At 42.8% G+C, this 26,351-nt stretch overlaps 1 protein-coding gene across 4 annotated transcripts; it reads right to left on the bottom strand.

Annotated features, from left to right (window-relative positions):
• Nucleotides 1-2: 2 nt before the first annotated feature.
• On the bottom strand, nt 3-26,238 carry LOC110507399 (calpain-9). 4 transcript variants are annotated; one of them, XM_036965214.1, is made up of 24 exons: nt 26,072-26,238; nt 16,763-16,832; nt 15,719-15,837; nt 13,278-13,411; nt 12,766-12,937; nt 12,210-12,293; nt 12,000-12,085; nt 11,850-11,927; nt 9,900-10,093; nt 9,524-9,726; nt 9,416-9,427; nt 9,118-9,197; nt 8,894-9,016; nt 8,782-8,818; nt 8,617-8,691; nt 8,478-8,523; nt 7,834-7,895; nt 7,514-7,582; nt 6,821-6,899; nt 6,512-6,628; nt 3,711-3,763; nt 2,183-3,320; nt 1,555-1,744; nt 3-1,220 (listed from the first exon to the last, which is right to left on the bottom strand). In XM_036965214.1, the coding sequence occupies exons 1-22, from the start codon at nt 26,108-26,110 to the stop codon at nt 3,294-3,296; spliced, it is 1,959 nt and encodes a 652-aa protein (XP_036821109.1). In that variant the 5' UTR covers nt 26,111-26,238; the 3' UTR covers nt 3-1,220; nt 1,555-1,744; nt 2,183-3,293. The 4 variants fall into 4 exon arrangements, with proteins under 4 accessions (XP_036821109.1, XP_021443049.2, XP_021443050.2 ...); XM_021587374.2 differs by lacking the exon at nt 26,072-26,238 and adding an exon at nt 18,764-19,228; XM_021587375.2 differs by lacking the exon at nt 26,072-26,238 and adding an exon at nt 18,764-19,228 and having other exon boundaries at nt 3-1,217.
• Nucleotides 26,239-26,351: the final 113 nt, after the last annotated feature.

The following is a 26,351-nucleotide window of genomic DNA, read 5'->3' as shown; positions in this document are numbered from 1 at the left end:
TATCAGTTTGTGTAGAGCTTGTATTGGCTTTAATTAGGCAATGAGTAACAGGGGTGGGGGAAAGAAATCAAGTCAACACAGAATAGCCAGAATGAATACAATGTTAGAGATGTGTAATTGATTAACTGAACTGTTGAAAATTTGCTGAAATACTTTTTTTTTTTTTTTTAACATCTATTATACTGTAGTTTTCTTCACCAGAACATCAATACTTATTTTTTCATGATACCACTAAACTTGGCACCCATGCAGGGGATCCATTCAGGTGCGAGATAAGACACTTCTGCAGGTAGTGGTAAAAATAAGTGGTCAACCTTCCCTCTTATAGGTTTTGAAACCTGTAGATCTTTATATATCCTTTCAACTAGGATGTCCTCCTGTGCACAGATGACAAAGCCACACCAGCTACAACCTGTGAGAAGGATTTGACCTTGCACCTGCCAGTAGTAAGCATGAGATCTCTTCAACTTCAGCTCCCTATTCTGTATCTTCAGGTAAGGGCAGTCAACATAACTTGGTACATTTGGGCACTTGACCTCTAAGAGTCCAAAGTGTGGTCTCACACTGGGATCAAATATGATTCCATCTGGAGAGGATCCTAACCACGGAGCATCTTGGTACACTACGAAGCCACATGGAAAGAAGTTAACATTCTTCAGTGTGCAGTACTCCTGTACAGCCACTGGCTCCATGGACCAGAGCCCCCTCTTCATCTCCATGGTCTGCATACCAGATCCCTTGAACATCCGCTCAGCTAGGTGGTCAGCTGAGGTCTCTCCCCGGACATGGCAAACCTCTCAAACGAGAGGATGTTATTCTCATTGTCCTGAGCTGATGCCATTCTGGGTTGCTGCTCTGATCCCTTGTAGCAACCTCGACTTTGTGTGACATCTCGTAGGTTGTCTCTAATGCCTTGAGGTGGAACTGCTCCTCATGTTTAAGGACGTAAGCACACTGGGAAGACTGAAGCCTGTAGCCATCTAATGGAAGTATTGGTGGAGAAGGGGCATCGGCAATCTTCACAATTTCACAGGTCTGGCTGTGGAAGTTGATAGGACAGCACACTGCCAGCTTGCACTGGCCCAAAGGCAGACTCAACCAGGGGCACGTCAGCTGACATTTCCATTGTTGTCACAAGAGGGGCAGTAAGTGGAGAAAAGTTGGCACGCGGAGAAGGTCCATGTCAGGCCTGTATCCATTGAGTGCTTTGTAGAGAACTTCTGCAAAACATTTTAAAACCTTAACATCAGGATGGAGATATAACTATGACAAAGACTCATGTAACTTTTCCAGAAACAACACAAGCTCGAAAGTTCAAATAAAATGGATTCAAATATAGAGATTATTATATATTTCCCCTTAGTCTTTGTCCCAAACATTTGTTGTTACATCGTAAAGACGGCACTGTTTAGGCTTATCATCTGGATACAAAGAATAAGAATCACAACAAAATGTTTTATAAAATGGCTTCACACCCTAATTAACAAGGATTTACTGTTACATAGGCTGAATACTTTTCATGTGCATTTTTTTTATGGATATTGATAGACTCACAATTGTTCTTGGCTTGTGCCAACGCTGTTCTGTGTCTGTGCAGCCGTGAACTGGTGGTGCAGCTGGAATGTTTAGTTGAGAGTAGTGCGCTGTCTGGTAAAGAAGGGCCACCAGCTGATTGCACATAGCACTTCCTGCAACACAGCAGCGGCTTTGGACCTTTCACTGGTACAGAGTGCTTTAACTCCATCTGTGAAGTGAAGATACGTGTTATGAATGACTTGAAGTGAGAAATAAGAATGATGCGGACCATGAATAACAATAAACATAGTAGTGTCTAGTCTTCTTAACTAGGGGCTCATTTAACAGATCTTTACCAAATAACCTGTTAAGTGGCCAATACTAAATTGGGATTGGGACCCATCATTAATATCTATCTATTGATAATGCTGTGCGGTGTCAATGTATCTTTGCTAGATACCGTGTAGAAGAAATGAACAACAATTATTTTTAGCTTGCAAATATAGCTAGCAAGCTAACGAAAATACACACATTCTCAAGTAGATTCTGTCAACGTTACATACTTTTACGAAGTAACTAGCCAGCTACATTTACTAGTTAAATTAGCTAGTTAGCTAATATGATTGTAGCTAGCTAATGTTACATCTGTCACTGACTTGGTACTCACCTTCATAGTTGTCTATGGAGCTTCCTATATACATCTTGAACCCCTTTTCGTTCTTGCTAGCTGGAGTCTCCGAGGCTGATTTAACAATTTGATGTACACCATTAATATTAATACGAGGCAAGTCCAGAAGACACATAGTAACAAACTGAGATATAGTGGTAGTAATGTTATATCGTCGATAACTAGACTGACTTCCGTTCTATAGTATGCGCCACCGGAAATTGCCACAACGGTAGGAAGTGTGCTTAAAACGTTCAGTCATGGAATGTGCATAAGGGCTATTCAGAGAGAGAGAGTCGCATACACGTCTGTCTACTATGCCCCCTTTCTGTTCCGAGGTGGATGGACTGTTGCCGCGGGCAACCTGTATGTAGTCCCCTAAAGATGAACAGGAAGCTGTGTCTGAGCAAAGCTTCTATTTTTGGAGTATCAGGAGAAAAGACAAGAGCATACATGCTTGTGTGTGTTTTTGTGACTTTGAGAGCACACAGGGAGAGAAGGAGGCAGATTGTGAGACGGAGTTACTAGAGAGAGCGCGAGGGAGGGCGCAAATGAGGAAGGGAGCAAAGGAGGGAGGGAGCGAGGGAAGTAGCGGAGGAGGCGGCGAGTGCGTGTTGATGCTGTACGAGGCGTCAGTATGATAAGTATAGAGACGGTGTGTGCTGCGCGGCTGAGACATCACCTTCACTCCCTCACCAGGGCAGGCCGTACTCACCATGTATGTGAGGCTGGGCTGTATTTATAAACACAGAAATAATTTTACATTATCAAAGCGGATTCATTTTTACAACATTTTTTATTTTTGGATACATTTCAACTACAGAGCTTCAACTACATTTTCACTATTTAAAACTCAAATAATGAAAGGTTAAAGAAATACTTGGCTGTAGAACTGAAAATACTTGACTCAATTGCTGAAAATACTTAACTGATATGCGTGGTATCTTATGGTGACAAAGGCCAGGGGCTGTTTGTTTGTGTGTGGTGTACGTGTGCGCCTGTGTGTGTGTGTGGACGAGGGCGCCGGCAGAGGCATGATGTTATCATATGTTCCTGGTCAGATAGAATGCCCCTGCAGTGCCCACGCATGAACCCCCTTTACAGAGCATGCTCACACGGTCAGGAGTCGGAGCAGCCACTGTAAAAGAACATCAACTATTCAGGGTTAGAGGGCATTAGTAAGGTATAGTAAGTATAGTCTGTATTAGAGGTGGGGTCAGGGTCAAGATACTGTACAAGTTAGGCTTGAGGATATGGTCTGGCACAGGACGGGTTTGGGTCAGGTTATGGTTCATGTTAACATATAGGGTTATAGTTAGGGTTAGGGTTGAACCGAGATTTGGACATGGCGCTAGGGTTAGGGTTGTGGTTTAGGCTAGGGTTAGGATTGTGGTTTAGGCTAGGGTTAGGGTTGTGGTTTGGGTTAGGGTTGTGGTTGAGGGTAGGGATAGGGTTGAACCAGGATGTGGACATGAAGTTAGGCTTAGGGCCAGGGTTTTGGTTGATTTTAAGATCAAGGAGGACTCACAGTATTGATTCCTCTGTCTTTGACCTCAGGGTTGCTCTCTGATTTATACAGGGCTGGGGAGAGGGGACACAAACAAATCAAATCAAATGTTATTAGTCACATGCGCCGAATACAACAGGTGTAGACCTTACAGTGAAATTCTTACTTTACGAGCCCCTAACCAACAATGCAGTTTTTTTTAAACGAGTAAGAATAAGAAATAAAATAACAAGTAATTAAAGAGCGGCAGTAAAATAACAATAGCGAGACTATATACAGTGGGGCAAAAAAAGTATTTAGTCAGCCACCAATTGTGCAAGTTCTCCCACTTAAAAAGATGAGAGAGGCCTGTAATTATCATCATAGGTACACATCAACTATGACAGACAAAATGAAGAAAAAAAATCCAGAAAATCACATTGTATGATTTTTAATGAATTTATTTGCAAATTATGGTGGACAATAAGTATTTGGTCACCTACTGTTAGTATAATTTAATTAAGCCAATGTGCTTTCATCAATTGAAAGCCCTTCATCTATTTTATGATTATTTGTAAGATTTCTTGTTTGCATAAAATAGACGCAGACCAGTCTTTAAATAATAGGTAATAGAATTTATTCTCGGAGCGCGCTCCCACTCAAACACATGCATCAGTTTAAATACAGATCATGACGTCATTTCACTGCCTTAACCGAACCCCCTCCTCTCGACAGGACAAAGTAAGGTGAAAAGTTCATTCTAACTTACTAACACACTCCCAGATAACTTTTGACCCCTCAACATTATCGATCACCACTGAACTGACAGTTTTAATTAACAGAAACCCTAGGAATGCACTCACTGCCTTATCTAAAAACCCCAGAGCTAAGTTTCAGGTTGGGTCAACCATAGGCTAACGACTTTATGTGTTTACACAGTCCACAACCCATTTGTTCCTGCCCAGTTGGAATGGTGTTCTTTAACATTTTATTACTCCTTTCTCCTGTCACACAATTTCTTCTTATGAACTCATATTGCCTATTAAACATAATATAACAGAGTATAAGTTTACTTACAGTTCCATTTAAAATGATTTGTTCAGTCATATTAATCATAATTTCCTAACACCTACAAACAAGCAAGATTTCTGGCTCTCACCTGTAACTTCTTCTTTAAGAGGCTCCTCTGTCCTCCACTTGTTACCTGTATTAATGGCACCTGTTTGAACTTGTTATCAGTATAAAATACACCTGTCCACAACCTCAAACAGTCACACTTCAAACTCCACTATGGCCAAGACCAAAGAGCTGTCAAAGGACACCAGAAACAAAATTGTAGACCTGCACCAGGCTGGGAAGACTGAATCTGCAATAGGTAAGCAGCTTGGTTTGAAGAAATCAACTGTGGGAGCAATTATTGGGAAATGGAAGACATACAAGACCACTGATAATCTCCCTCGGTCTGGGGCTCCACGCAAGATCTCACCCCGTGGGGTCAAAATGATCACAAGAACGGTGAGCAAAAATCCCAGAACCACACGGGGGGACCTAGGGAATGACCTGCAGAGAGCTGGGACCAAAGTAACAAAGCCTACCATCAGTAACCCACTACGCCGCCAGGGACTCAAATCCTGCAGTTACAGACGTGTCCCCCTGCTTAAGCCAGTACATGTCCAGGCCCGTCTGAAGTTTGCTAGAGAGCATTTGGATGATCCAGAAGAAGATTGGGAGAATGTCATATGGTCAGATGAAACCAAAATATAACTTTTTGGTAACAACTCAACTTGTCATGTTTGGAGGACAAAGAATGCTGAGTTGCATCCAAAGAACACCATACCTACTGTGAAGCATGGGGGTGGAAACATCATGCTTTGGGGCTGTTTTTCTGCAAAGGGACCAGGACGACTGATCCGTGTAAAGGAAAGAATGAATGGGGCCATGTATCGTGATATTTTGAGTGAAAACCTCCTTCCATCAGCAAGGGAATTGAAGATGAAACGTGGCTGGGTCTTTCAGCATGACAATGATCCCAAACACACCGCCCGGGCAAGGAAGGAGTGGCTTCGTAAGAAGCATTTCAAGGTCCTGGAGTGGCCTAGCCAGTCTCCAGATCTCAACCCCATAGAAAATCTTTGGAGGGAGTTGAAAGTCTGTGTTGCCCAGCAACAGCCCCAAAACATCACTGCTCTAGAGGAGATCTGCATGGAGGAATGGGCCAAAATACCAGCAACAGTGTGTGAAAACCTTGTGAAGACTTACAGAAAACGTTTGACCTCTGTTATATACCCTTTGTTGGCAATGACAAAGTATTGAGATAAACTTTTGTTATTGACCAAATACTTATTTTCCACCATAATTTGCAAATAAATTCATTAAAAATCCTACAATGTGATTTTTTGGATTATTATTATTTTTCCCTCATTTTGTCTGTCATAGTTGAAGTGTACCTATGATAAATTACAGGCCTCACTCGTATTTTTAAGTGGGAGAACTTGCACAATTGGTGGCTGACTAAATACTTTTTTGCCCCGTACAGAGTCAATGTGCCGGTTAGTTGAGTTAATATGTACATGTAGGTCGAGTTATTAAAGTGACTATGCATAGATGATAACACAGAAAGTAGCAGCGGGAAGGGGGGGGGGGGGGGCAATGCAAATAGTCTGAGTAGCAATTTGATGAGATGTTCAGGAGTCTTATGGCTTGGGGGTAGAAGCACACAATATTAAGGCTGAATATCATAACCTGCAACAAAACATAGCTCACCTAAGTGTGTGTGTGTGTGTGTGTGTGTGTGTGTGTGTGTGTGTGTGTGTGTGTGTGTGTGTGTGTGTGTGTTGAAATACCGAATAGCTTGCGCAGCCTGGAGACACAGGTCACAAAGCCATGGAAAGGCAGGTGCAGTTCCCCAGAGCCAAACCTCTCCCACAGCAGCTGTATGACCTGGCCATCACACTGCACACCTAGCAGGAAGAAGGAAGAAGAGAGGGGAGGAGAGAATGATGAGGCAGGGATGAGAGGGAAGGAGAGAGAAATGTGTTATTATCCATTCAAGAGTGGAGTGGAAGGTAAAATGTGAGTGAGTGAATGAGTGAGTGTAAGAGGCAGAGAGTGAGAGTGTGTGTGTGTGTGTGTGTGTGCGTGTGTGTACACACCAGCAGCCTGGAGGGCCAGACTAAGCTCAAAGGGGCTCATAGTCCCTGAAGAGTCCTGATCAAACTTGAAGAAGATGGACTGAAAGAGAGAGAGAGGTCAATGAAGGATGGTTGAGTAGCTGTAGCTAAGTAATTTCACTAATTATAAACCGGGTATTTTGGGTCCTGGATGCTGATGGGCTAAAACAGCATTTCAGCCATGTGTATATCAGACAACATACCTTGGGTATGATGCAAGAACACTTTTATGTTGCTAACCAGTTTATAATAGCAACAAGGCACCTCTGTGGTTTGAGGTATTTGGCCAATATAGTTTATTTAGTTTAGTTTAGTTTGTTAATTTGACCATTTAAAAAAACAAGCACACATAAAACTTGAAAAAGCCATAGACGCACATAAATACAATCATGGAGGATAACACACAATGAATTCTGGGACTTATTTCCACTGTGGTCCTCTTGAGACAAGATGGCTGGGTAAGATCCAACACAGTACGGCAGTGAAATAACAAAAACAGAGCAGAAGAACATCTATCTCATCATTCCAGTTACCATGGCTAAGGCCAGTATCCAGGCATTCCCCTTTGCATCGTGCATAACAACAGCCCTTATCCACTGTATATTGGCCAATACACTGCACCCCCTTGGGCTTTATTACTTAACATATTGGGTTTTGTACCTATAGCAGTCGTACCTGCAGACTGCGAAGAGAGGTCAGCACAGGCTCTGTCTGCTCTCGGGTCAGACTGCTACGCCCCCCAGTCTGACACGTGGGTTAGGGACAGCTCTCAGACACAGACAGAGGCGCTCAAAAGTACCAGGGCCCGTATCCACAAAGCAAATCAATGCTGATCTAGGATCAGTTTAGCCTTTTAGATCACAATGAATAAGATTAAATGGACAAATCCTAGATCAGCATTCCTGCTCTTAGATGCTTTGTGGTCCTGGCAAGAAAAACAAAGCCAGTGAGATGTAAGGGGAAAGGTTGTGACAACTGGCCAAATAAAAGGATACTTCCTCTCCAAAGATGAGCTGTCTGCATGTCTCCAGTGGCAGCTGGTAGTCTTTCTCCAGAACTGAGAGAGAGGGAGAGAGGGGAGGGGTGAACGAGGCAGAGGATTATAATGGTATATTTAAGCAATAAGGCACAAGGGGATGTGGTATACGGCCAATATTAAACGGCTACGGGCTGTTCTTATGTACGACACAACGCTGAGTGCCTGGATGCAGCCCTTAGCCGTGGTATATTGGCCGTATACCGCAAACCCTCAAGGTGCCTTATTGCTATTATAAACTGGTTAGCAACGTCATTAGAACACTAAAAATACATGTTTTGTCATACCGGTGGCATACAGTCTGATATACCACGGCTGTCAGCCAATCAGCATTCAGGGCTCGAAGCACCCAGTTTATAATAGCCATTAGGTTTCGCCTAGAGAAGTAATCTGTTTCCACAAAAAGTGTCTACCTGCTAGAGGAAACCTTGTTACTCTGCTCCCCCTACAGCCGTTTACTGGTACTGCACTGTAAGAATATTCCCCTCAAAAGGACCAACATACAATAGTTGCACCCTTCATTACAGCAGTTTATGGAGTTCTGCAACATGGTTTGACTAAATTAACCTTATAATGACAACCTGAGTTCATGAATGATCTAACCTGAGTTAACCAGCTTCATGAACTCCTTAGCATTCAGCTTGTCATCCTGCCAGGGAGAGAGAACAGAAGGTTAAGACTGTCTAAGGGAGACATTTATCTTCTGTGGTTCAGTTAGATTTAGAGATGAGAGAATTCCTACCGGCCCCGCCACCTCATCAAAGGTCTTCTGTACTCTCTTGCGATCCTCTGGCAAGACTGGTGGCATTGACATGACCTGTGAAGGACACACACGCACAGACAGTTGGCTTGGTGAACTGGAGAGCAGGACTGCAGTAGAAGTAGACTTCAGTAAGGTTTAACTCACCATGAGGAAGCCAGTGGAGCAAGTGAAGTCTTGGGTCCTGGAATACAAGGAGGAGCACCATCAGTCTGTTACTAATTATCTTCATCATCATCATCACCCCCCCTCTCCATACCCCAGATTGTTGCCAGTCTTGGAGTAGACGCGGAGGAAGAATTCCGCGGGCTGGTTGGGACTGCAGGTGGAGGCCAGGATCACGTAGTGTCCCGGGTCCAGCCTCACCTCCCTCCACACAGCCCTACGGTGACAAAAGGCAAGAAGAAGAGAAGAACTTCTATTGACTGTTTTCGTGAAAATGTGACATATTTGCCGTGAAGACTGGCTGCTAAGGTACAGTACCTGAAAGGCTGGTACACCCCAGAACTCCCCACAGGCTGCTTGAAAGAGAAGAAGCTCTGGTCCAGACACAGGCCCCGGAGCTACGAGAGGGGGAGCGGGGAGAAGAGAGAAGAGAAGGAAAGGGGAAGAGAGGAGAGGAGAAGAGAGGGGAAGGCAGAGATAGAAAAGAGGGAGAGAAGGAGGTAGTGGTGGAGAGAGGGGGGCAGCAGACATGGTTGGTAGATTAAAAGCCATGTCATTGTCTAACTAATGAAAATGTGTAGTTAAAAAAAAAAAAACTTTACAATAAAATACTCACCTTTGGAGGAACCTGCAGAAACAGGAAAGATGTCAGATTAACTGAAAATGTAGAACATTCACATTCACAGCACACACAGGGACAACACATTTTCCCTTTCTCTCTCACCCTGTAGATATGGAAGGCGATGTGGAGGAAGTTGATTTTCTCCTTCTTTCTCCGGTCTTTCTGCAGTAGTTCCACCAGCACGGTGCACTGCTTTGCCTTCTCCTTCTGCTTCTCTGCCACCTTCTTCTCCCCCGGGGTCATCTCTATATCATCATCATGCTCGGCAAGGACAAGCTGGAACTGGGGATTCTTCCAGAAGGATCCTACAATAGAGAGAGAGAGAGAGAGAGAGAGAGAGAGAGAGCGATAGAGAGAGAGAGAGAGAGAGAGACAGAGAGGGAGGGGTAGAGGAGGGAATGTTGATAAGGAAGGTGGTAAATGACAAGTAGATGAAATGACAAGCATTCTGCTTTTGGAAACACACACACACACTCACGAGGGTAACTACAGCTCCCCCCTGCAGTGGAGCCCGATACCCAGGAGCCTTTGTGGGAGCTGAGGGTCCAGGCAGAGGGGGGGTCAGCAGGGGAGTCGGGGTCAGTGGATGTGTCCTCTTCCACTATGGGGTCAGGGTCCACACTACACAGCTCCACTGTGTCAAACAGCTTGTTGAAGTCCTCCGCACTGATCCTGACACAGAGCGGACACACACTGTCAGAATGTGTTTGTGCGCTGTTGTTGTAAAGTGTGAAACTAGATGAGATGTAGAGTTAGAGTGAGAAGCATTTATCAAAGTGTCACTTCACAATGATACAGTAGAGATTTTAACAACCACAATTGTGGGCCACTCAAACCGTTTTGAGACACGAAAAGCAGTCATAGCCAAACGTGGTACAGTATTTCATTTGGAGTCATCTATAATACGTTCAGTTATTATACACTACGTTATATATACACATGTGTGCATAAACAAAAACAAAGTACAATAGATAAAAGGCGAGATTGGTCGATGTACACTGCCTTCAGAGAGTATTCACACCCTTTGACTTTTTCCACATTTTGTTGTGTTACAGCCTGAATTTAAAATGGATTAAATGTATGTATTTTTTGTCACTGGCCTAACCACAATACCACATAATGTCAACGTGGAGTTATGTTTTTCTACATTTTAACAAATGAATAAAAAATGAAAAGCTGAAATGTCTTGAGTCGATAAGTATCTTTGTTATGGTCAGCCTAAATAAGTTCAGGAGTAAAAATCTGCTCATCAAGTCACATAATAAGTTGCATGGACTCACTTTGTGTGCAACAATAGTGTTTAACATGACTTTTTAATGGCTACCTCATCTCTGTAACCCACACATACAATTATCTGTAAGGTCCCTCAGTCGAGCAGTGAATTTCAAACAAAGATTCAACCACAAAGACCAGGGAGGTTTTCCAACGCCTCGCAAAAACTAAGGGCAGATGTGTAAAAATGTAATATCCCTTTGGGCATGGTGAAGTTATTTATTACACTTTGGATGGTGTATCAATATACCCAGTCACTACAAAGACACAGGCGTCCTATCTCAGTTGCAAGAGAGGAAGGAAACCGCTCAAGGACTTCACTATGAGGCCAATGGTGACTTTAAAACAGTTACAGAGTTTAATGACTGTGATAGGAGAACACTGAGGATGGATCTACAACATTGTAGTTACCCCACATACTAACCAAATTGACAGAGTGAAAAGAAGGACGCCTATAGAGGATACAAATATTTCAATTCATGCATCTTGTTTGCAACAATGTACTAAAGTAATACTGCAAAAAATGTGGCAAAGCAATTCAATACAAAGTGTTATGTTTGGGGTAAGTCCAATACAACACATTACTTAGTACCACTCTCCATATTTTCAAGCATAGTGGTGGCTGCATCATGGGTATGCTTGTAATCGTTAAGGTCTGGGAAGTTTTTGAGGATAAAAAAATTAATGGAATGGAGCTAAACACAGGCAAAATCCTAGAGGAAAACCTGGTTCAGTCTGCTTTCCATCAGACAATAACCTAAAACACAAGGCCAAATCTACACTGGAGTTGCTTACCAAGAAGACAGTGAATGTTCCTGAGTGGCTGAATTACAGTTTTGACTTAATTCTGCAAGAAAATCTAAGGCAAGACCTGAAAATGGTTGTCTGGCGATGACCAACAACCAACAATTCTGTATTTCATTTTCAATAAATTTGCACAAAAACAATCAAACATGTTTTCACTTTGTCATTATGGGGTACTGCATGTTGATGGTTGAAAAAAAATAGCTATTTAATACATTTTGAATTCAGGGTGTAACACAACAAAATGTGGAGTAAGTCAAGGGGTATGAATACTTTCTGAATGCACTGTATGTGTATGTATGTGTTTACGTATGTTTGTGTCTACGTGTGTTTGTAACCAGAACGAACCTACCAGAACTCTCCGTCCTCACTGTTTTTCAGATCAATCCTTTTCTTCTCAGCAGCATCCACATCATCCCAGTCTTTACTCCTGCAATTACACACACAGGATTACATGCCTGTGTAATGACAAAATTAAACACACACACACACAATTCCTCACTTGTCACTCCAGGGTCCAGAGTACTCCACAAAGCCCCAGGGATTCCTCAGCCTCAGCAACAAGGCCTCACCATCCGGCTTCTTCACCTGAACCACATATACACACGCACACACATGCACACGCACACAGACAAACAATTATTTGAGCAAAATGAGAAAGTGGATTGTTTTCTGATGACTTTAGCTTGGTGAAGCACAGTATGATACATACCGTGTCAGTGTCTGTGATGGCATAGGCATGGCCCTTCACCAGTCCCTCTGCAGTCACTGTGCCTATCTCACAATAGTTACTAGCCTGTGGAGATACACAGCACATAGAGAGCAACTCACCACAGGTGCTGCATACACAGTAAGAATCACACTTGCCATCACAGTAGCTATTGACGAAGGAGAGGTGTGAGGAAGGTAGGCAGCTATGTTGGTACAGCATTCATCATAAAGTCTATGAGTCATATTTGTTCCATGGAAAGTGACAAGGGTATACCTAACTGAATGCATTTAACTGAAATGTGTTTTTCGCATTTAACCCAACCCCTCTGAATCAGAGATGTGCGGGGGGCTGCCTTAATCGTCATCGGCGCCTGGGGAACAGTGGGTTAACTGCCTTGCCCAGGAGCAGAACGACAGATTTTTACCTTGTCAGCTCTGGGATTCGATCCAGCAACCTTTCGGTTTCTGTCCCAAAGCTCCTACCTGCCAGGCTACCTGCCGCCCCATCGGGTGTGAGTGTGTGTGTGTGCGTTCCTGTGTGCATGTATGTGCTGTACCTGTATGAAGCAGCTGAGCAGGCTGCCACGGGACAGGGCAGCAGAGAGGGCTTTCCACATGACCCTGGGGGCGCGGGAGGAGACAGGGAGGGAGTAGGCTATGCCCCCTGTAAAATCCTCCATTGCCTCTGAGATATTACCCCCCTTCAAACTCCCATATGACCCGATCAGCCTGCTCCGAGATAGGAGTAGAGGGAGCATGAGAAAGGGGTGTGTGGAGAGAAAGGGGGAGGAGAGAGAGTGGCGTGGGAGAGGAAGGATTTAGAAATGAGGGAGATACATTTTATAGATGTACATGTTCTGTCATTTAGCAGATGCTCCTACTCAAAGAGCTGTACAATAAACACATTCAAATGAGGCTGAGACCTCATAAGAGCAGTGTCAGGCACACAGCCAGACACACACAAACGCTCAAATTATGTACGACATTACACACACACACACGGGTGCATGGACGCACGCATACACACACACACACACACACACACACACACACACCCCGGTTGACTGACTTGGCATAGGCTTTCTCCACCAGGGCGCTCCAGTACTCGTTGCGGGTACAGGAGTAGCTGAAGAGCAGGCGGCCCTCGCGTACAGGTAGCCTGTCATCCACTACCACCTCCACCCACTCACCATACTGCCAGAACTACATGGGGGGGGGGGGGGGGGGGGGGGGGGGGGGGGGGGGGGTATGGATAGAGAGGCAGGCATAAAGAGGGTGGACGGGGAGGGAGGAAGGATGAGGCGTAAGGAGGAGGATGTAGGGAGAGACGGGAGAGGGAGGGAGAAGGGAAAGAGGGGAGGGAGAGAGATATACATTTGATATTTTGCATAACAGTGGGCAAGTACAAGCCTGCATCACTTGCCCATAAGCAAGGCTGTGTGTGTGTGTGTGTGTGTGTGTGTGTGTGTGTGTGTGTGTGTGTGTGTGTGTGTGTGTGTGTGTCAGGGTAGTAGTTACCTACAAGTCTGTACTACACTCCCAACATAACCCCTCCAGGTCTACTCATATGTACCCTTTTTCTCCAACCAATGTGTTAAGTCATGCCACACATACTTCACTGAGAGGGCCAAGTCACCTGATAAAATTTTAACACGGTCCGTCAATCTAAGTAACATCATTTTAAAAATCCCCATCAAAATCCGTCAATTTAAGCTAGTGATATCTGTTTTTTTGCTGATTGGCTGAGTCTCAATCCAACGCATCTGCCGATGTTGCACTTCCACATCTGAGGTAAAAGGTGGCAGAGCTAGAGGGATGTTTTGTCAGACCATGAGACATCCCAGAAATCGGTTTTCTCACGAAAACGTCTATAGCGTCCGAACCGCGCCCTACAAACTAATGTGACCCCCACCGTGGAAAGGGGAGATTCTCACGAACACCATGGTGTTCTCTTTTTTTTTCAAAAGTCTGAACGCTCGGATCAACTCTACGCCTCAGCCAGAGCATCCGGTGTGCACTCGGAACACTCCGAGAGTTTACGAATGGACAATCTGACAACGCTCTGGGTGTACTCTGAGTGTACTCTGGCACTCCAGATTGAATTCACGAATACACCCCTAGTATAAACCAACCTTTAGTCTTGAAATCTTTGGTTGTTTAGTACATGGCCTCACATGTGAATCCTTAATGAGATGGGTGGGGCTAAGGTTTAAGAGGGTGTGAACTATGCTGAATGGGTGTAGAAAAAGAAGAGCTCTCCAGTAGGTGTATCAAAACATTCAAGGGACATTTTCTCAAAAGTGATGTTACAAGTTTATCAACTTTCAAAGCAGAATTACTTTCCCATTGTACCTCAACTGTAGTGTATGATATACCATGTTCTAGCTCTGAACCTCTACTTTTATCCAATGTAAAAAAAAAACACAATTTCAAATTTTGCTACATATGACAGAATCGAGCCGGTCGGTCACAAAGGGGTCCTATAATTCTAAATCAAATAGCTAAATGATCCATAGTACGACCATCTTAAAACAATTCCGTATGTAAACTTAGAATCCCCCCCCCCCCCCCAGGGGTAGAGCAATTAGAGAAAATCACCAAGGCATAACTCATGACCTCTATGATGTTTTAATGCTTTTCGTGAGACAATGTTTTAATTATCAATCTCTTTAACCTGACACAATTGGTCCAGAGAAGAAGCCTTTGAGGCAAATGTAAATTATTAAATGATAATGACGATAGGGGCAAGTGTGCAGAGACGAGAGCGAATGGGTTAGAGGTGTGTGCACAACGTGAGTGTGTGTGAGTGTGTTTGTGTGTGTGTGTGGGGGGGGGGGTAATTAAAGATCACCCTCATTAGTGAAGAGGTAGGGTGAGGGGGGAGGGGATCATCAACTAGATTTTGCCTCAGGATGATTTTTTGAGCGCATTGTTCAGGGGGCCTGAACATAATTACAAATAATTTGTAGACTGCAAATTGACCACAATAAGCCCAAACAGATATAGTATTTGACTAAAACATAAGCATTTCAAACCTTGTTTTCAAACCTTGTGATACGATCACATTATTCATCTATTATGCGTGGGAATACTTTGGAAAAGATTTCCAAAATTAAAATCACTTGGACCTGATTTGCTGTTGTTTTTATAGTCATTTATGTCCAACTATGAAAAGAAATATCTATAAAAAAATGTGTTTACCAAATTTGGCCCACGGGCTGCCAGTTGGGAAATCCTGATCTAGTTACACCACCCTTCTCCCATAACACACACTCTCTGTCATAACACACACTCTCTGTCATAACACACACTCTCTGTCATAACACACTCCTCTGTTCTCTTTTTATTTCCACCATATTGCAATCTTCAGCCCTGCTTTTACTATTCTCGCTCTTTTGCAAGACATGCTACTCTGATAAGATAGTAAGGAACATTCTCAATGCATTCACAAAAAGTGAGTATGCAGAACACATGTTCACTGCAAGCTCATGAACCCTCCCCACGTCTTACCATGAAGTGGAAGATGCCAGCATAGGATTCTGTCAGGCTCTGATTAGGTGGTACCACTTTGACAAAGAGATTGGGGTGCATGGTAAGGCAGGACAGGGCAGCCAGAAGCCAACAGTCACCTATTAGAAAAAGAAAGAGACAGGTCAAAGGCAATATGCATGTTAACTAGCAGTATAGGTTTGATTTGATTTCAATTGATTCTACATGTATATTTAATTTCAAATCATTTCCTGGGGCTTGTGGAAGATATGCCACTGCAGCGTTCCCACACTCACACTTTCTCCCTCACAAACACACCCACATGCACACACACACACACACACAAACATGCCTGTACACACACAGACCCATTCCTCTCTAACCGTAAACAGCTGCTCTGTGTATTCATGTAGAGGAAAGAAAGAGGTGTTGATGATTGACGCACGTATGCTCACACACACACACACACACACACACACACATACACACACACACACACACAAGGAATGCCACATTGCCATCAGATTCATCACACAAACCTTGAGGACAAAATGAACCAAGCAACAAGAAAGCAAGATGAGCATTCTCGCCATTTCACACAAATCAAAAACAGACTGGGCATCACATAAAAAGCGGTCACAAACAAATCACAGAGTTATTTTTATGGGAGGAAGGGAGTGTGATCACAGGGTCCCGACTCCCTTTAGACCAACAGATACTCCGAGGAGGTTGGGACTGGGAGACTGGGAGGTGGGAACACGAATGTCACCCCCGATCCCCCTGCCATTGGGCAACGTGTTTGGAGCGGAGGCCCTGGGGCGATGTGGAGGGGTGACATATTCAGTGTGATTGATAGTGATCCTCCAGAATCACTGAGAAACTGAACCATACAGAGAAGAGAACCAGGATCTCTCAAGCCCATTCCCAGGAGAATAGGTTTGGAGAAGTGAGGGCAATCTGGTTATAGAGGAAAACTGTGAGTTGGAGTTAATTGTCTACGCGTTACTGAAATGATACCCCATCCTATGATGTTTCAAATACACACACACACACACACACACTTACCCAGCTGGCCCTGGCAGATATCGGTGGTACACGTTGTGTCCTCCACAAACACAGCATTGGAACTGATCTCCTGCAGAGAGAGAGACAAGGGGCAGATTTCAAGACTACAGTTTACCCCACAACAGATATTGCCCTTTAGTCTGAGGGAATGTGAAAGCAACACAACACTCTCATTTCGTTCACATAACAGATGACTGGACGATGACAAGGCAATGTTAATGATGTAAACTGCATCACACAGGTTGTTATCTCGTTATTCCATCTCTGTTCTGCTGTTAGAGATATCCTGTCCAGCTGTTTGGCTCAGACTCAGAGTGTGGTCTGTAAGTTCTCTTTCTTTTCTCTCAACATGATCCGTTCTGTCAGTTCCCTCTCTTCTCTCTGAACATGCTCCATCAGATCAATCTATCTTCCTCTGAACTAGACCACACCTGACAGTGAGTCAGCTCGGGTGTAGCCTACAGCACAGGTGTAGCCTACATCTGTCCAGGAGCAACATCCCAATTGTACACAACTAGACCTACTCATATTCTCATCAAACTCAATGCATAAGGTCAATATAAAAGTTAGAACATAGGCTGCAGATGTCCGTAAGATAAGCATGACTATCATGAGTAAGAAACTGGACTCTTGCAATATACAGGTAGGCTATGTTTATGAGCGTGACCACATGGCTGGCTATCATGTAGATCAGTGGTCACCAACATGTCGATCGCGACTGGTCCATCTTCAAGGTATTCTTACTCGATAACCAAACATTCCTATAGAAAAGCCAACGATAAAGGCTTCCGCGCCTTTTTTTTTTGTTGTTATTCCTGTTGCGCTGTTGATGGTAGATGCACTTGATTCAAAAGCCCTGCGCACTGGGTAGGCAAAGTGTTCCATTTTGAAACATTTCATTTGTCTGAAAAGACATGGCCCGAAAACGTCACCCTGGCGGACTGGGAGATCTGTGGCTAAATCGAGTGCGCCTCTACTGCGCTGGCCAATCGGATAGCACAAATCACCGTGCCCACAGCTCCCACACCCTGGCCACCGCAACGTTTGATATTAGCCTATGTGAGATGTAATAACTTTTAAAACGATGACCAGAGAGAGACTGTCAAAGAATACAGCAAATAGCTGCTGTTCCGAGTGAGTTCACGTGTACGTGTTTATTCAGTAGTGTCAAAACGTTTTTCATGTAACACTATTTTAAAACAAAACGTGCTTCTCCCTACTTTCACTGGCGCTGCAGCTGCAATGTAGCCAAATGTTTTATTATCATTTCGTCCTGTCTATTTTAATATCAAGGAATATTTCATTTCCTCTGTTCTGGGGAACAACATCAATTTGTGCATGAGGCCGAGGCAGTGTGACTTGAGTTTCGCCATCAGGTGGAAGAAGGTGTCCCCTCTCTCTGGTCAGTCTCACCAGAGGAAAGGAAGGAGAGCAATGGGCGGTGAGATATCAGGGACTGCTGCTCTCACCCTCCGCTAAAGACTAATGCAGGGTTCAAAACAACTCGGAAAACGGAAATCTCCCGACTGCAGTGTATTCAAGACAATTGGGAATTCGGGAGAAAAAAAATCTGACTAGGAAAAGTCGTGTTTAACCGTTTTCTAACTCGGAATTCCAAGTCGGAAAATCTAGAACTCCGACTTTCCGACCTGAAAATCACTGATGTCATGATTTGAAAGCACCATGACCATCAGATGCAGCTAGCGTCACTCCAGTAAAATGAAAATGTTAATAATTTCAGTTGCTACACCAACTGAACTATTTTGTTATCAAAACTCCTCGAGTTTTAAAATATCATATGGTCTGAGGAGAACAATATTGGAAGGCCAGGCATATAGCCAATATGCTGTGATCATGTATTAGGCCTACTGCATAAACCTCATTCCTACAGAACAGTTTTTATTAGGTGAAACATTCTGTGCGGTAGATCTCGACTTGCTTTTTGACTGCGAAAGTGATCTCGACTCACTTGATGTAAACGCCGATAGGACGGTAGCCTACCTTGGGTCGCAGCCACTTGACCTCCTTTTTGGGGTCTGGGTCGGTAGGCATACCGATGGAGCTCTGGTCCGGGGTGAAGGTTGGGTCAGAGAACAGCGAACCGGATTTAACGCACGCATCTAGGAGAGCTACATAGTGCTGGTTCCGAAATTGAACAGGGTTGGCAATGGAACCAGTTGCGAACCTCCGAGTCTCCATTTTCAATGGTAAAGTTGAGATCAAAATAGTAAATGTTTATGCTTATTTTAGGGGGACTTGTACAACAATCCCAGTTCTTAAATACACACACACTCATTCACCCGTATGGAGACGTACGGGCGTCTCCCTTAGTCGAACCATTCCAGCAAGGTATGCAGAGCCTCCGGGAAGTTTGGAACGCTCCCATTTATTTAACTCTATCAACGTCAATTGTGATCGAATCAACATACTATTAGCCACATTCAATGCAACATACTGAAACAAAACGAGCTATGCCAGACTTAGTGTGTGTGTGTGGGGGGGGGGGGGGGGGGGGGGGCAGATATTTTATGGAATTTTCCACAAATTATACCCGCCTACACAAGAGATTGTGCAGAGCGCATCGGAGTGGGATTCAATTGCATTGACTGGCACAAGCGAGTAGATTACTTTTGTGTTGAGATCAAAACCCCACCGGTTTTGTTGCCTGTTTTGAATTTTATTTTAGCGTTAATTCGTGTCACATATCAGTTTGCAAAATAAAGCCGCGTACAAACACTGTATTTTTCTTGCTTTCTTGAGTAAGGCAGCTCCAAAATGCAGATGTGTCCGACCTGAAAATCACTGACGTCATGATTCGACCTTGTTTTTTCCAAGTTCCCAGTTGTCTTGAAAGCACCATAAATCCAGAGAACGACCGACTCTCATGACAAAGTTAATGTCTTAATCGAAATTAAGGATTGCCTCTTATCTTCTCATCGTTCCCTTATGCCATAGTTTGCACATCTCAATTGATATAAGCCTACTGCTTCTATAGGTCTATCTCATCAATATCTTATTCATAATTTTAGGCAATGTTGGAATGATGTCATTGTTTTGCTGACTTTGTGTATTATAATTTGCACATGTGCTTTTCTTGACAAGGAGGAGATACTTTCTAATGTTGTTGGGTCTGTAACCATGTTTACCAGTGACCGTCTTTTCCCATTCAAATATTTGTTTTCAACAAAAAGTTCAGTAATAAACCCATGTAATTCCAGTTGATATTGTGAGGGTTGTTTTGTTTGCGCAATACACTCTGTGCGTCGGCATATTGTATATAAAAGTGAATCTTCATGACTGTATTTTCCTTCCTTTTTAGATCACATAGGCCTAATAAAATACTTCAAATGCTAGGCTAACCGTTTCTCTCTCTCTCTCTCTCTCTCTCTCTCTCTCTCTCTCTCTCTCTCTCTCTGTGTATGTGGTGACTTAATGAAAGAAGAGTAAAGTTAAGGCCTCAACATCTTGCTGCATTTATCTGAATTAACATCTATCTGAATTTCTGTCGGTGTCTATTTTGAAAGTGCTGAACGAATAGGCCTACCTCGTTGCAGCTAGTTTGCTTGAACTTGCTTGTATTTAGAGCAACGTTTTAATGATATAAGAATAAACATTATGAATTTACTGAACAGAAATGTAATCATGTTCGTGTATCCTTTTGGCCTTTGTTGTTATTGAAGGAGAATGCAGTTCTTATCGACTTACACAAATCCACAAGGAGTCAGTAGTAACCACATTTGTTTAAGCAAGTCAGCCATATCAGCTATGTTTTTTAAAAAGGCAGATGAGGCTGAATGAACTGTTATCACTGCCAGACAAGGCTCTGCTGATAGCCAGGTGTAGCAGTGGTAAGGATTCCCTCCATGGTGCTGAAGGAAAGCTCTGCTGTTGGGACAGCTTTATGTAAGGCATTAACAGTTTGTGGGCACCGTTTGTCACCGTTATAGTGCAATTAATGTATTGTTTAGTGTTGTGTTGTGTAGGTATGCATCTAAAAAAAAAAAAATGCAGAGTTTGCCCCACCAAGATTTACATGCTAAAATTGCCACTGGTAATAATAATAATTTTAAGGGAATAATAATGCATTTTATTTGATTAAATGGTTTCTTGCATCGAACACAATACAATAACATGTTCAGTTACCTCTTAGTCTGGAGGACAAGTGAATGAACAGGTTACCGTCAAACCCTGCACGTTTTTTCAAAGGTGTAATGGATTGTCGACATTGAACACCCCGGATTGGCTACTACTGTTGGCTGAATTAAATTACTATTTCCTTGTTAAAATTTTCTCCATTGTTTTTTATAGTAGGCAACTGATAGGCCTACACGATTATCAAATAGCCACAGTAGCCTTCCTAGCCACAGTTAAAACTGTTACTAAAAGCAGGTAGGCTTCAGCCTCAGTGTTCATAGTAAACGCGCACCGGAAGTTGCACAGAATTTTCACAACGTTCAAGTTTTGCCGAACTGAAATTTGCTCAGTGCCCCAAATTTGTTTGAGGGAACATTGGATCTGACACTTGTTTTGTCCACACGAGGACTCGGACTCTCAAAAGAGCCCTACAGTCTGTCACTGGGCCGTTCTCCATCACGCCTGATTAAATCGACGATGAGAACAGGAATGATTATGACCAGAGCTAAACAGACACAAAGAATAGCAACTCAAACCCATAGAATGGTCCCTTTTAACTCCATTATCCGCCTGCCCATTATCTCCGTATGGTCTTTGAGGCCGGGATTATACACACCCCTAATAACAAAGATCGCCGACCCGCCCTACCCATGTCGACACTCCCACGCCTTCTGCGACCCTTTTGATCCCACGAACCGCAGCCGTCTGACGAAAACGGTCCCCGCAACTATTAAAATATATATACATTTTCTTTTTGTTTTTCTTAATAAATAGGTAAAGGAAATGTACAATATGAACCAACATAAATTAAATAAATAGAAATAGAAGATGACAGATCATATTTCAACATACCGCTAGGCTACATCAAATGTAATTATACAATTCTACAGCGCAAATACTATTTTTGTTACTATGTAACTTGAGGGAATTTAGGCGACACATTCATGAATTAAGACTTGAAATCTGGGCTTCTTTGAAAATGTACATTTATGAATATAGATTTTACTCTTTTTTTTCTCTCTCTCTTTTACTTTTTTTTTCATACAATCTTTTAGTCAGCTGGAGGTAATTACTAGGTGCCAGGAGCTGACTTTGAAATGTAGCTTATTATTTATCGATCATTTACATAATTTTCTGTGGTCAGGCAATCCAATGTCGATTAAATGTGAATGTTGATTAAAAAAGTATTAAGAACAGGCTGTGTGTGTTCTCTCTCACTCTCTCTTTCTCTCACTCTCTCTTTCTCTCACTCTCTCTTTCTCTCTCTCTCTCTCTCTCTCACTCACTCACTCACTCACACAGCCTATATTTAGGCACCATAATTGGGGAGGAAGGGCCCGTGGTAATGGCTGGAGCGGAATGAGTCGAATGGTATCAAACACAAGGTTTGTGTTCGATGCCAAACACAAGGTTTGTGTTCGATGCCATTCCATTGTCTCCGTTTTAGCCCCTTATTATGAGTCCGTCCACTGATAAACCCTGAATTGCTGATGTTATATTTTGGCCAATAAGAGGCTTTGAAGACACCGGCAGCCATTTTGGTAGCAGTCCTCCATAGGAATAAATGGAATTCAAAAGTACATGTTCCTCTTTGTTGTTGTTGTGGGCACAGTAACGTTATTACTCTCTAAAAAAATACTCTAAGGAATAGGTTTTTATAAGCAAATATATATTTTTATGTTCAGTTCACATAAGCATTAAGGTGTCCGTAATAAAAACTAATAGATAGTAGACCTTAATGCATTTCTATAGAGTCCAAAGTCTTTTTTTACTTTGGGAGGAGTACCAAAAGGGCTGTGTGGTGGCTTTAATACCTCGCCCCCTGTCAGTCATCCAACGTTTATAGGCCTACACATCATTGGCTAAAACCAGAGAGTAAGAGGCAAGCGAGAGGCGAAGCGAGAGGGTTTACTCGGCCCAAAATCTGTCCACGAAAATAAGACCACGAAGTTTGGGCATTTTTTTATGTAGGTCAATGAGAGTGTCAAACTCAACCAAAAAGGTAATAGCTAATTTTCTACATGAGGGTTATTCGATCTAATTTAAGTTTTGTAATGGTTCGGTTGTTAGGAATGCACTGATATAATTGGAGGCATGTTGTATTTTGTCAACTTTGAAAAAATACTACTTTATATCGGAGATGTGCCTGTGGTCACTCGACTATGTTTTCTATATAATAGACAATCTTTGCTAAAACTGTCCTCGCAATCAGACCAGTCAAATCAAATCAAATTGCATTAGTCACATGCGCCGAATACAACTTTAAAGTGAAATGTTTACTTACGAGTCCCTAAAAATATGAATAAGAATAAGAAATAAAAGTAACAAGAAATTAAAGAGTAGCGAAACTATATACAGGTTAAGGGGGGGGGGGGGCGCTCCAGTACAGCTTGCTGTACGGTAGCAGAGAGAACAGTCTATGACTAGGGCGGCTGGAGTCTTTGACAATTTTTAGGGCCTTCCTCTGACACCGCCTGATATAGAGGTCCTGGATGGCAGGAAGCTTGGCCCAGTGATGTGCTGGGCCGTATGCACTACCCTCTGTAGTGCCTTGCGGTCGGAGGCCGAGCAGTTACCATACCAGGCAGTGATGCAACCAGTCAGGATGATCTCAATGGTGCAGCTGTATAACCTTTTGAGGATCTGAGGACCCATGCCAAATCTTTTCAGTCTCCTGAGGGGGAATAGGTTTTGTCGTGCCCTCTTCACGACTGTCTTGGTGTGCTTGGACCATGTTAGTTTGTTGGTGATTTGAACACCAAGGACCTTGAAGCTCTCAACCTGCTCCACTACAGCCCCGTCGATGAGAATGGGGGCGCGCTTGGGCCTCTTTTTCCTGTAGTCCACAATCATCTCCTTTGTCTTGATCACCTTGAGGGAGAGGTTGTTGTACTGGCACCACACGGCGAGGTCTCTGACCTCCTCCCTATAGACTGTCTCGTCGTTGTCGGTGATCAGGCCTACCACATGTGGGGTCTCCTGATGTGAGCACCTTTCTCGCACTACCAGACTGCAATCGATAGTTGTCTACTACATTTCGTCACTAGAGGGCAGTCTGTCTCCACTAGATGGGCGAGAGGGAACTGGAGTTGGGGCCTATACAATTTTGCAGCACTAAGAGACAATAAAGCAAGAAAAGTTATGTAATCTGCAAATGTTACTAGCTAGCCATAAATGGGAAAAGAGAGATGCAGAATATGCCTACGAATAGGCCAAAGCTATTTCTTCTTTCCTTCTATGACTATAGCCTATGTTCATCTAGGCTTACATGCATGAACTGATCATGTAGCCTAGGCCCATCGACCCTAAGTAGCCTAGCCTATTCAGTTCCATAACACTGTCATAGGTAATCCGAAGGTTAATTGTTCATATATAAGTGACGGACTAGGCTCAATTGCCCTTACAAGGTTGATGCCCGTTGTGCAAGGTTCCATGAGGAATCGGTCTTGGGGAACAACCAAAACATTTGTTTTTTTGCCCTAGTACTACACAGCTGATTCAAATAGTCAAAGTTTGATGATTAGTTCATTATTTATATCAGCTAGGTAGTGCACCCCTTGGGGTCCCCAGGACTGAGGTTGGGAAGCCCGGTGTTAGGATTAGACCAATGTTCCCTCTAAACTGCGTTCAAGGGAGAATACAGGCGAGAGAAAATGGCCGAAGCAGATTTTCTATTTGATTCAGATGGCGTGTTGAGTGGAGATGAGAGGGATAATAATTGGATTTCAGTGGCAAATGCAAAAGGAAATAAGAGAAGTAAAGTGGTAGTGGAATCTAGTAAATTCCAACCTAGTTCTGATTTTTGGAGTAAGGGTTTTGGATCGATGTTGTTACTTTGTATTGGATAACACCACAATCATTTGGGCTTGCTTGGGCTCATAAAATGTCTTCAATGTAGGGCTCATAACATGTATTTAATGTATGGCTCATCAGGCTCCGGCCACATCAGACTTTAATTTTCATGCCGAACAAAGCTCTACTCAAATCCATACATGTTAATATTCTTTATACGCTTTAGAATTACACTTCCGGTTTGGGCAGGCTATACCAGATTACCCGGGAGAAAAGTGGTTATTCTCAGGATGGGAACATTTGTAATACCGGGAAAATATTCTACCCTAGGCTGTAGTATATTCTTTAGATGTTTGGGGCTGCTGGTAAACCATGATGTGCATAATTAAAGTGACGCTGAAATAGCGCACTTGCCAGAGACTTTTGGGTGTCTATAGGTTTCCATCCAATTGGCAACATATTTTCATGCAAATATTCTAACATCTGCCTAAAAACAATATGCACATTTCAAGGTTTCCTTTCCGAAAATTTGGCGCGGGGCAACGTGACCAGGAAGATTTAAATGTACCATACATTTGAGAAATTTACCAGACATCCATATGCATTCAAATCCGACTTGGCGCAGTCAGCACGATAAAAAAAAACTAGGGATATTGGCCAAATTATCCACATTTACGTGTCCTTAAAAAACAGCCTATAACAAATTAGAAAAACACGATTGCTTGTGTTTTGATATGTAGCATATGCAAAACTTTGTAGATTTTTATTTTTTCCTTTTTAGGCTACTTTCCTTTGAACACTAAATGCATCAGGGCATTGCATACATAGGCCTATAGGCTTAGGTGTCTACTGTATGATATTGATATATATACAAGATATACAAAATATATGGCCTTTATAAACAATAAAAAGCTTAGGCTTAGCCCCAGAGAGAGAAAGATAAGATATATGCCCGCGGCATGCTAAGACACCGACATGCTTGTATTTATGTTAGATGGTTACTGTGTCTGCTATACAGATATAGATGTACAGAAATAAGCTAATGCGTACATTTTTTTATCAGAATATATTGTATTAAAATAAGCATAATATTGTTAGATTATAGGAGTAACTCTGGTAGGCCTGAAACATTCTTCCTCACCTTACATTGAGAATCAGTCTGTCGGGATCAGTCTTAAACTAAATACGGAGTACACAATTACAAATACAGATCTAATTTAATTTAGCCAATGAAAACGTCTCAACAGAATTAAACAAAACAGGTTTCACATGTTTAAAGAACTGGTTTCGATTAATAAATAGGCTTATAACAATGATATACAATCATAATAATAATAAAACAAATGATTATAAATACATTTTACTTCCAAAATTGCATCCTACCTGAATGGGGAGTTGTGTAGCAGCCTGCATTCTTTTCATCTTAGTCCACTACAATATTACAATTTATATTAAATTGCCCTTGTAAGCTTTTCACTATAAGCATACTGTTTTTCCTCTTTCCATGGCTGCGCTGTTGTTCTCTCTCTCCTCAGCAGCAGGCGCATGTGTGCGCAAGACGTGAGATAATGGTGCTGGAGCGAGAATTCAAGGTGTAGGCTGTGATAGACAGCCACTACAATTCGGCCTGCTACAATTTTATTTATCTGCTTTAAAAACAAAT

Source organism: Oncorhynchus mykiss, chromosome 27 (genome assembly GCF_013265735.2).
Source record: "Oncorhynchus mykiss isolate Arlee chromosome 27, USDA_OmykA_1.1, whole genome shotgun sequence".
In the NCBI taxonomy this organism is placed as follows: Eukaryota; Metazoa; Chordata; class Actinopteri; order Salmoniformes; family Salmonidae; genus Oncorhynchus; species Oncorhynchus mykiss.
This window is presented reverse-complemented; position numbering and strand designations above follow the sequence as displayed.

What these genes read in the sequence shown, in the direction of transcription:
- LOC110507399 (XM_021587374.2), bottom strand. Translation starts at nt 18,961, where the DNA reads ATGGAGACTCGGAGGTTCGCAACTGGTTCCATTGCCAACCCTGTTCAA. An exon ending in GTGGAGAAAGCCTATGCCAA is followed by an intron (nt 12,938 to 13,277) that starts GTCAGTCAACCG and finishes ATCTCGGAGCAG; the next exon opens with GCTGATCGGGTCATATGGGA. An exon ending in TCTGGACCCTGGAGTGACAA is followed by an intron (nt 11,928 to 11,999) that starts GTGAGGAATTGT and finishes GTGTAATTGCAG; the next exon opens with GAGTAAAGACTGGGATGATG.